This window comes from Cygnus olor, chromosome 22 (assembly GCF_009769625.2).
Source record: "Cygnus olor isolate bCygOlo1 chromosome 22, bCygOlo1.pri.v2, whole genome shotgun sequence".
Lineage (NCBI taxonomy): Eukaryota > Metazoa > Chordata > Aves > Anseriformes > Anatidae > Cygnus > Cygnus olor.
In genome coordinates this window covers 6,032,876-6,041,214 of record NC_049190.1, presented here as the reverse complement: position 1 = coordinate 6,041,214, position 8,339 = coordinate 6,032,876, and the positions used below count along the sequence as shown (strand labels likewise).

The following is an 8,339-nucleotide window of genomic DNA, read 5'->3' as shown; positions in this document are numbered from 1 at the left end:
TCTGGGGGGGGCTGCCATCATTTTGTCCCCTGTTCCCAAGCACTTCTCACAGTCTCATCCTCACTTTTTGTTGTGGGGATGTCTTAAAAGGCTGGAAATCCCTTTTCCCCAAGCATTTCGTGCACTGCCAGCTTTTCCCAAAGTCTGCCTTGCGAACAGACTGGCAGGTACTTTATTTTGAATTACTCTTTCACAAAAACCTTTCTCTGCTGGTTTTGCTCCTGGCTGGCTCTTTAACCTCCATGGCAAGGGGCAGGCACGGTGCAGCTGGGCCTCGTTGTTTCCCCTCTTCCCCCTGCTGCTGGCTCCCAGCTCCTGTTCTCCTGCAGTCCCGGGGGGCTTTGCTGCTGTTTGGTGACCAGCTTTGAGCTCAGCTGCTTTTTGGGATGCTGCTTTGTGGAGCTGGCTGTTAGCAGGAGGAAAAACACAGGCACAAACCACGCTGCTGCGCTCCTCCAGTAACCTGCACGCTCCAGGTAAGCTCACATTGCTGTGTTATTTTTGGGTGGATCCATAAGGAGGGCTTCTATGGGGGCTTAGGGAAAATAGCTGCATTTCTCTTAGTACTCAGTCTTAGTGGACCCTGCAAGCTCCTGAAAGCTTGGCTTGGTGCTCGTGCTTTGGCAGCCCCTCTGCTGCTGCAGGCTTCCCTGGAAATTAGGGATCCCCTTCCACATGTGCTTGGCTCCCACCACGCATTTGCAGGACAAGCAGCACCTGCAGATGAGTGCAGTGTCCATTGCCCTGTCCCTGTTTGCATTTCTCCATCCTGCGAGTACGGAGGTGCCTCCTGTTGGAGGCGAGCAAGCCCCAGAGCGGCATGCAAGAAGGGCTGGTGGCAGCGGTGCAGCACAGCAGCACGCCAGCAGCTGCTTGCTTTTCTTCCTTCCTCCTGCTTGCTGCCGCTGATAGGGAGATAATGCGTGTAAACAAGCTCCTGGCTATGGCTCGGTGGCATTTCTGGCTGTGCTGGAGAACAGCCCATCACCTTGGGGTAGGCTGGTTTGCCTCCTGCTCTTCCAGCCTCGGGGCTTCCCCACGGCACTGGCTCACGTGCACGGATCTTGCATTGCTGAGCGTTGGGCACAGCTTCTCCTGCACCCTGCTGGGTGTTTTGGGGTTCACAGGGAGTTATGTAAATATTTGCAACCCAGAGAATTACCAGATTGCAAATGCAGTGAGTGGCTGTAGATGCCCAGGTCTGCTCCTTGAGCAGTGCTGCTCCTGCACCATAAACCCAGTGCTTGGAAGGGAGCTGGGGGCAGTGGGGGGAGCGTTCGTCTCCAGGCACCTGCATTGCTCATCTGTGCGGCTGGTGAGGTGCTAAGGCTGGGCATGCAGGAATTTGAGGCATGCTTTGCAGGTTAGTAATGGTTTGTGGCTGCAACTGCTTGGTGTTGGGCAGTGTTCTGTCAAATAGGGAAAAAAAGGAGTAAAACCAGGCTGCTGTGTCCTGCCAACCCTTCTTTTTGGGGTAAGGGTCCATCCTCCCCCTCCTCCTCTGGAGACTGAAGAGCTGGATATTGAGCTTGCAAGGGCTCAGCTCTGGTTTGGGAGCCCCTGACCCCAAACTCCTGCCTACAGACACCTACATAAGGCCAGACCCCATAAAGGGGTTACTGAGTCCAGTTCTGGGACTTCGGAGCCCTTCCAGCAGAGCCTGGCGGTGTTGGGCGATGCTGCATCCTTGTCTTTCCTTGGCTCTTTCCCCAGCCATCCAAAAAATAACATGATAACTGAATATATGTGGTTGCCATGGGAACAGGAATTGGCTGCTCTTCCTGATTTTGTGGCAAACTCCAGGAGACTTCTTGTTAATAGCAGGCCGAGGTGCCTCTGGTTGTGAAAGCCGGTTGACTCAGCGCGCTTTGAGCTGTCCTGCAGGATGCTCAGCTCTAAACATCCTGTCTGAGGGCCACCTCCCCGCCGCTTCTCCCTTTATCTGCCACTTCTGAGTAACAACCGCTCCTTGCTGCCCGCATCTGGCGAGGGAGAAGGACAGGCAGAAGTCGCAGGTAAACTGCTCTCTTTCCCCATAAAGAGAAACGGGTGGCTGAGCTGTGCGTGGAATGGATGTGGCTTCTTGAGCCCACTTCTTCAAGAAGAGGTTTTATGTGATGGCAGCCACTGATGTCTCCCAGCAGTCAAGGCAGTGTCAGAGTTTCTGTGGCTTTAGCACTTCTGGGGGTCATCAGCTTTTGGAGCTGTGCCATGGAGGAGGATTTGCAGGAGAGGGGACAGGCTGGGTGCCTCTGCTGCTGGGGGAGGGCTGTTGGCACAAGAGAGGTGTGCCTAGCGGAGGTGGAGGAGGATCCACAAACAGGTATATTTAGGACAAGACTCTCCAAATGTCCCTGGCTAGGCTGGTTGTCCTGGGCTGCTGCTTTTCCCTGCTGGGCTGATCTTTTCACCCACAGATACTCATGTATCCTTGCGGACAGCATCCTCCCTGCAGCAGCGATGTCCCTGCATCAGCGGGAACAATCCCCCATGTGGGACCGAAATCATCAGAGGTGCCATTTGGCTGGATGTGTGCTGGAGCTGTGATGGCTCTGGGGGAGAGCCTGGAAATCAGGCAGAAACTCTGTCCTGCCCAAATGTGCTGTGCTGTAAGGAGAGAAGGCAGCTCCCTTATGGCTGCTAAAGCAAAAGCATCGCAGGCTGGGAGCTGCGGGGGGAGAAGGGCAGCTCAGGTAATAACTTCTGACTGCAGCTGTATTTCACATCCTCTGACAGACATAGTAGCTTGCAGGAAAAATAAATAACCCAAGTGCCTCTCCTCAGCCAGCACTGCATTCAGGGGCTGCGACTCGCCTGGAGCTCAACCAGCGTGTGTGTGAGCCTGGCCTGGGGTGCTGAGGGAGCTGGTGGGCAAGGTGGGCTGGGTTTGGCCTCGGTGGGATGGTTGTGGGGATGGGGGAGTGTTTTGCTATGCCTTGAGTACGGGAGCTGTGCAAGTGGTTTGTTGCTTGGAAACATGTCTGGTTTCTCTGCAAAATAGTGGCTGTTTCTTAAAATAAACTTTTGGGTTTGCTTTTTGTGAGGGCTACAGCCAAACGTCTGCTTGACCAAACGGTGGGCTTGGGGCATCTCTGCTGAATGAAAGATGCCCCAGAACACGCTTTAGGCATGAGAGAGGCAGAAAAATGTGCTCTGCACCACAAGGAGCTAAGTACATACAAGTCTGCAATCTCTGCGGTGGCTGCTGGAGAGCTGTGTCCTGGTGGAAAGAACCAAAGGGGACACGTGAGAACTGCCTGAAGCCTTGCGGAATTGGGAGGCTACAAAGCCAACTGTCCATAAAGGAGAAGAGTGAGGCTATTGCACTGGGGAGGGGGATGGTCAGGGCAGAAGAACCTTGGGTCAGCTTTGAAACAGTGGTTTTGGGGTTTTGCTGCTAATTGAGATGAGGGGTGGATGCCCTGTGGATGTGGGGGGATAAATCTCTGGGTTGAATCTGGACACTGGTGTGGCTCAGAGCTGCAGGTGGGATGTGTTGGTTGTCATTTCTGATGCTTGGGAGCTGGGATGTTTCTGCTCTCTTGCTCCTCTCCTCCAATTAAGCATGCAAAATTAATGTTCCAGCTATGTATCTTGATCGGGGTACATTTCTGACTCCAGCTTCAGGCTGTTGTCCTTGCAGTTATAGTCCCTGCAGGGCAATGGTCAAATTTGGTTGTAGATCATGCAATTACACGCTGCTTAAATGTGATTTAAGAGCATTTGTTCTTAGTCACTTCAGCAAGTGGATGCAGGTGCTAGGAAGATATGTGCCCTGGCCTGGGTGTCCAGGCTGTAATCAGCAAAGACATGGGCCCTCCTGGGGCATGATCCACTTCACCCTCCCGTAAGCACCCAAAACACAACAAAAAGCCACCACCAGCTGCTGGGACAGGGCTGATCTCATCAGCCCAAAGGGCTGTTGAGTAACTTCCCTCCTGAGAGGAAACCTTAGCACGGCGTGAAGAGCTGCGAGCCTTCCCCACATCACCCGTGTCCTGGAGATGCGATGGGTGACAGCCTGGAAATCCAAATCCTGCCCTTGCCCACACTGAGCCAGTTCGACTGACTCCAGTACTGCAGCCAAAACCTGGCCAGGGACACCTCGCAGAGCTCTCCCTCACCTCAGGCTCTTGCCCCGCCACATCCTACCCTAATTTCGCAGCGCCTAATTACTTTCTCGTGTGGGAGGACTTGGAGAACGTGCTGGAGTTGTTCATCCAGCCTCTGCAATTTCCTTTGGTATTTATAAACACAAGGATGTGATTTGTGATGCAAGGCCCTCCTGATGCAAGGCGGTGTGGTAACTCTTCCGCGGGTGAGTAATGCTCGCTTCCACACAAGTGCGAGTGGTAGGGAAGGAGCAGAGAGCCCGAGAGGTGGGAAGGAGCGAGACCTCCTCGAGCGATAGATGTATACAGAGAGCAAGGAGAGAGGTCTTGCTGAAGGAGACAAGACCATCCCAAGGTAACATCAACAAGCCCCGATAACAGCTGGAAACCCTCAGATAATTCCTTATTCCTTCTGTGCTTGCTGCTCTTTCTTCAAGTTTCTCCTTGCCTTCCTTGCTGCTACTCAGTGCCTGGTGGTGTTGGTGCGGTGGCATGCCCTCGGTGTCTGAGCTCTTCCTTCTGGAGATGAAATGCCTTTCCCTGATGTCCTGTCGCTGCTCACGTGCAACGTGGATGTTGCGGGGAAGCTGCACGAGGCTCCTTTGGGGAGCGGTGCTGGTGCTGGCCTTGCCTTCTGCTGCGGGGTCCAGCAGAGCTGCAGCTGGCTGGAGCTGCTGAAGGTGCTGGCTGGATTCACGTCCTGGTAATTATCTGGTTTGGAGGGAGCTCGTGTTCCAAGGAAGTAATTGTGCTGTTGTTTTTTATTAGCAAAAAACTTTGTTATGGTGCCTCTTCTAAAAGCTGCTGTGTTTTCTTGGGTGCTAATGCATTTTTCTTTGGCACAACGAAGTCCTGATTCTTGTACGCATACAACCCCATACGTATATACATATATACATATACAGTGGTGCACGGTGGCAGCTTCTCCCTGGTGACTTCACGTCTCTGGCATTCCCTGTTTGCACCCAATGGTGCAGCGGCTCGGTTGGGTGCAGCTCCCCAGGGAAGCCAAGCAAACGAGCAGCCCGACCTCTCTTGGGGATAATTTGAATTTCTCCCCAGGCACTGTTTGTCCTTGCAGGCCCTGTGAGTGAGCCCGATGACATCGAGTTTCCTCGGCAGTGCCCTCCGGGGCACCTTCTTCCTCGTTTTTGGTCTCTGGTGGTCTGTGCGATACCCCCTGAAGTATCTCAGACGGAAAGTGAATGCCGAGAACCAGCCAAGCTATGGAGTCCAGCGCGCAGAAGTCTTTGAAGGGGCAGTCAAAGCTTTCTTTGCTCTGGCAGGTAAGGGATGAAGAGTTTCTGCCCTGCAAGGCAGCAGGACCACACTGCAATCACTCTCCCCCATGAGACCCGGCTGGTTGGGGTGGGATGCTGTGGGAGAGCTTGGGGACAAGCTGGTGGTACGCACTGTGGTGGGACCCTGCTAGCATTCCTATGGATAATGCTGGGCAGATATTGTTATGAATTCCCCGTCTCAAGGAAACATTTCCAAGCTTGTATTTTCCTCCATGTAAAAGGAAAAGCGTGACCTTTCCGCTCTCTGCCTAGGGATACTGGTGGAGCAGTTTGTTCCCTCTGGTCCCCACATGACGCTGTACAGCCCCAAGACACACAGCTGGACAGACCTCACCCACTGGCACTACACCACCATGTACCTCTTCTTCCTCCTCTCTGGCATCGTGGATGTCGTCTTGCACTCACCACTGAAGCTGCCGCTTGGCTTGGATCGGCTCTTGCTGTCTGTGGCTCTCTTCATGGAAGGTGAATGACGTGGGGTGTCTGGGGGGGGGGGGGGGGTCACCAGCTGGCAAAAGTCCCCCAGCTGTGCTGTGGCTGGTGACAGGGTGCAGGATGCACTCTCCGTTCCTCTCCAAACATGAGCCCAGCCACGGCTGGCCGCTCGTTGTGCACAGGGATTTGCGCTTCTCCTGGTGACAAGCAGCTGTCCCTCTCTGGAGTCACAAAAATGTGCTTTCCCCACCCAACACAGAGTGGGAAACCATGAGGTTTGAGGTACCTTGAGGTCCCCAATCCCTTCCGAGCTGAAGGTGCCCGTTGCTGTGCTCCTGGCAGTTCTGGCTGGGTCACAGGGATGCCCACGGCTCTAGGGGCTACTGTATGTGCAGAGCACACCGGTGGCTCTTCCCATCAGGCAGACCACAGCAAGACCTGGAGAATAGTCGCAATATTCAGATGTGTTCTTAAAAAACATGCACAAATCCCACAACATCCTCTTCTAATGCAGTGTGAATCTTGGCAGGCTTGCTCTTCTGTTTCCGTGACTACAGCGATGCTGCGCTGGACCAGCACCTCCACTCCCTGCTGGCCATGGCTATCTTTGCTGGAGCCCTCTGTGCCCTCCTGGAGGTGTTCCTCCGAGACCACATCATCCTGGAGTCCCTCAGGACCAGCACCTTCCTTCTGCAGGGCTCCTGGCTCTGGCAGGTCAGTGGGACCCAGTGCTCTCCACCGAGCAGTGGGCCTTGCCCCCCAGGAAGGCAAGAACAGGGGTGCTGCCCTGACCCTTATGGCACATCTGATGGGGTTAAACTGGATGGGATATCTTAGTAAGAAACTGGGGGAAACACAGGTTAGTGCCACAGCTGTCGTTGTGGAGATATGAGCACAATGTTGGGTCCCAATCTGAGTGGGGAGGTGAAGGTGCTGAGGGCAGTGGTCTGGGTGCTACTGGGATTATTTTGCCTCCAGCCTGTGGTCAGCTGCAGCAGTTTGGACACAGAGATAAAAACAGGAGGGAAAGCAAAGAGCGACGTGCTAAAGCCTGATGTGTAGTGATGCCTAACGCCTCCTCTGTCTGTGACCAGATTGGGTTTGTGCTGACCCCACCATGGGGAGGACCAGGCTGGGATCAGACCGACCGCAGCAATGTCACATTCCTCACCATGTGCTTCTGCTGGCACTACGCGGGTGCCCTCGCCGTCCTGGCAGCCAACGCAGCCACGTCTCGCTGGTACGTGGGTGAGAGGGGCACAGAGGGCCAAGAGCACCTCCAAAACCCCGTGCCGCCCTGGGAACCCCAACACCTGTGTCGTGGGTTAGGAAAACCGCGTGTCCTTGGGGAGCATGGGCTGCTCCGTGGCTTGGCTGGGAGGGATGGGGAGGGCTAGGTGCTGCTGCAGAGCTGACAGCTCTGCTGCCCGTAAGCACCTGAGCCGTGTTCCTGTCTCTCCCTGCAGCTGCAACGAGTCCTGCCAGCTGAAATTTGGGGACATCGACGTGGAGCTGGACTGCGGCATGTGCATCCGCAAAAGCAAGGGCTCCAGCGGCGCCCTGCTGCCGGAGAGCGGCTTGGATGACAAGTGAGGCTGAGTCGGGTGTTTCCCTTGTGGAAACTCCTTCCTGCTGGTCTAAAGCTACTGAAATGGGAATTTGAGTTTTGCCTTGTTGACCTGCACCGACGCTTGATGGGGGAGCACCAGAAGCGGGAGGCAGGGCCCCAAAGGCAGAGTGCGGCAGCAGGCACGGAGCTGCTCCTGCACGCTGCCGGCATCCCGCTGGCAGCAGTACACCCAAACCAGGCTCCTCGGGGAGGGTGTACCTAATTTTCTCAGGCTGCGATCTGCAGGGATGGTTTGCTGGTGGAATCTGCCTGGTGTGGCTGATTTGGCTCTTATTGAACCTGGCCCTCGCTGCTGGAGGCAAACTGCCTTGTGAGTCCGTTCCAGCATCTGTCGCTTGCTCTGGTGCTAACGGAAGGGTTTTTGTACAAAGCTTAATGTGCACAGCGTATATGTGACCACCAATAAAGTACTTTAACAAACAGTGATGATGGATCGCTTTACTGTGATGCCTTGAGGATGAAAGCATGGGGAAGGCAATGTCCGGCTTCTAAGCTTGGGGGGTGAATGAAAATCAGAGGGACTGGGCTGTGGGGGGCAGTATCGCCCAATGTCCCCAGAGAAAGGGGCAAGGGTGGAGAGGATGGGGGTTGCCTGATCGCAGGGGCACGTAGCTGCAATTCTGCATGTTTTCAAATAAAATTTAAGAGGGTGAAGGAGGTAAGTGGAGCAGCCTCTTTGCCAGGGATTTTGGTGTACCTGGGAGATGGGGCATTTGACCGGCAGGGTTCAGTGTGGAGAGAGAGCCTTCGGAGCAAGATGACGGCTTCAGCAGGACTGGGTTGGACGTACAGGTACTGCTGGTAGGTCTCTGAAACCTGGACTGTGCAGCAACCTCAGCTCAGGTATGGCTTTTCTTCTCA

The 8,339-nt window shown here is 54.6% G+C and overlaps 1 protein-coding gene across 4 annotated transcripts; it reads left to right on the top strand.

The window, feature by feature from the left end:
* The first annotated feature begins 325 nt into the window (after positions 1-325).
* LOC121058676 (transmembrane protein 45B-like) lies at positions 326-7,904 on the top strand. 4 transcript variants are annotated; one of them, XM_040534533.1, is made up of 6 exons: positions 326-476; positions 5,194-5,398; positions 5,666-5,878; positions 6,378-6,562; positions 6,943-7,088; positions 7,315-7,904. In XM_040534533.1, exons 2-6 carry the CDS (start codon positions 5,212-5,214, stop codon positions 7,439-7,441), a joined length of 858 nt encoding a protein of 285 aa, XP_040390467.1. In that variant the 5' UTR covers positions 326-476; positions 5,194-5,211; the 3' UTR covers positions 7,442-7,904. The 4 variants fall into 4 exon arrangements, with proteins under 4 accessions (XP_040390467.1, XP_040390466.1, XP_040390469.1 ...); XM_040534532.1 differs by lacking the exon at positions 326-476 and adding an exon at positions 1,872-2,015; XM_040534535.1 differs by lacking the exon at positions 326-476 and adding an exon at positions 2,369-2,693.
* Positions 7,905-8,339: the final 435 nt, after the last annotated feature.

Excerpts from the sequence above, each read along its gene's own strand:
- LOC121058676 (XM_040534533.1), top strand. The coding sequence starts at position 5,212 with ATGACATCGAGTTTCCTCGGCAGTGCCCTCCGGGGCACCTTCTTCCTC. Across the intron at positions 5,399-5,665 it reads AGCTTTCTTTGCTCTGGCAG|GGATACTGGTGGAGCAGTTT; the intron begins GTAAGGGATGAA and ends CTCTCTGCCTAG. Across the intron at positions 7,089-7,314 it reads AACGCAGCCACGTCTCGCTG|CTGCAACGAGTCCTGCCAGC; the intron begins GTACGTGGGTGA and ends CTCTCCCTGCAG.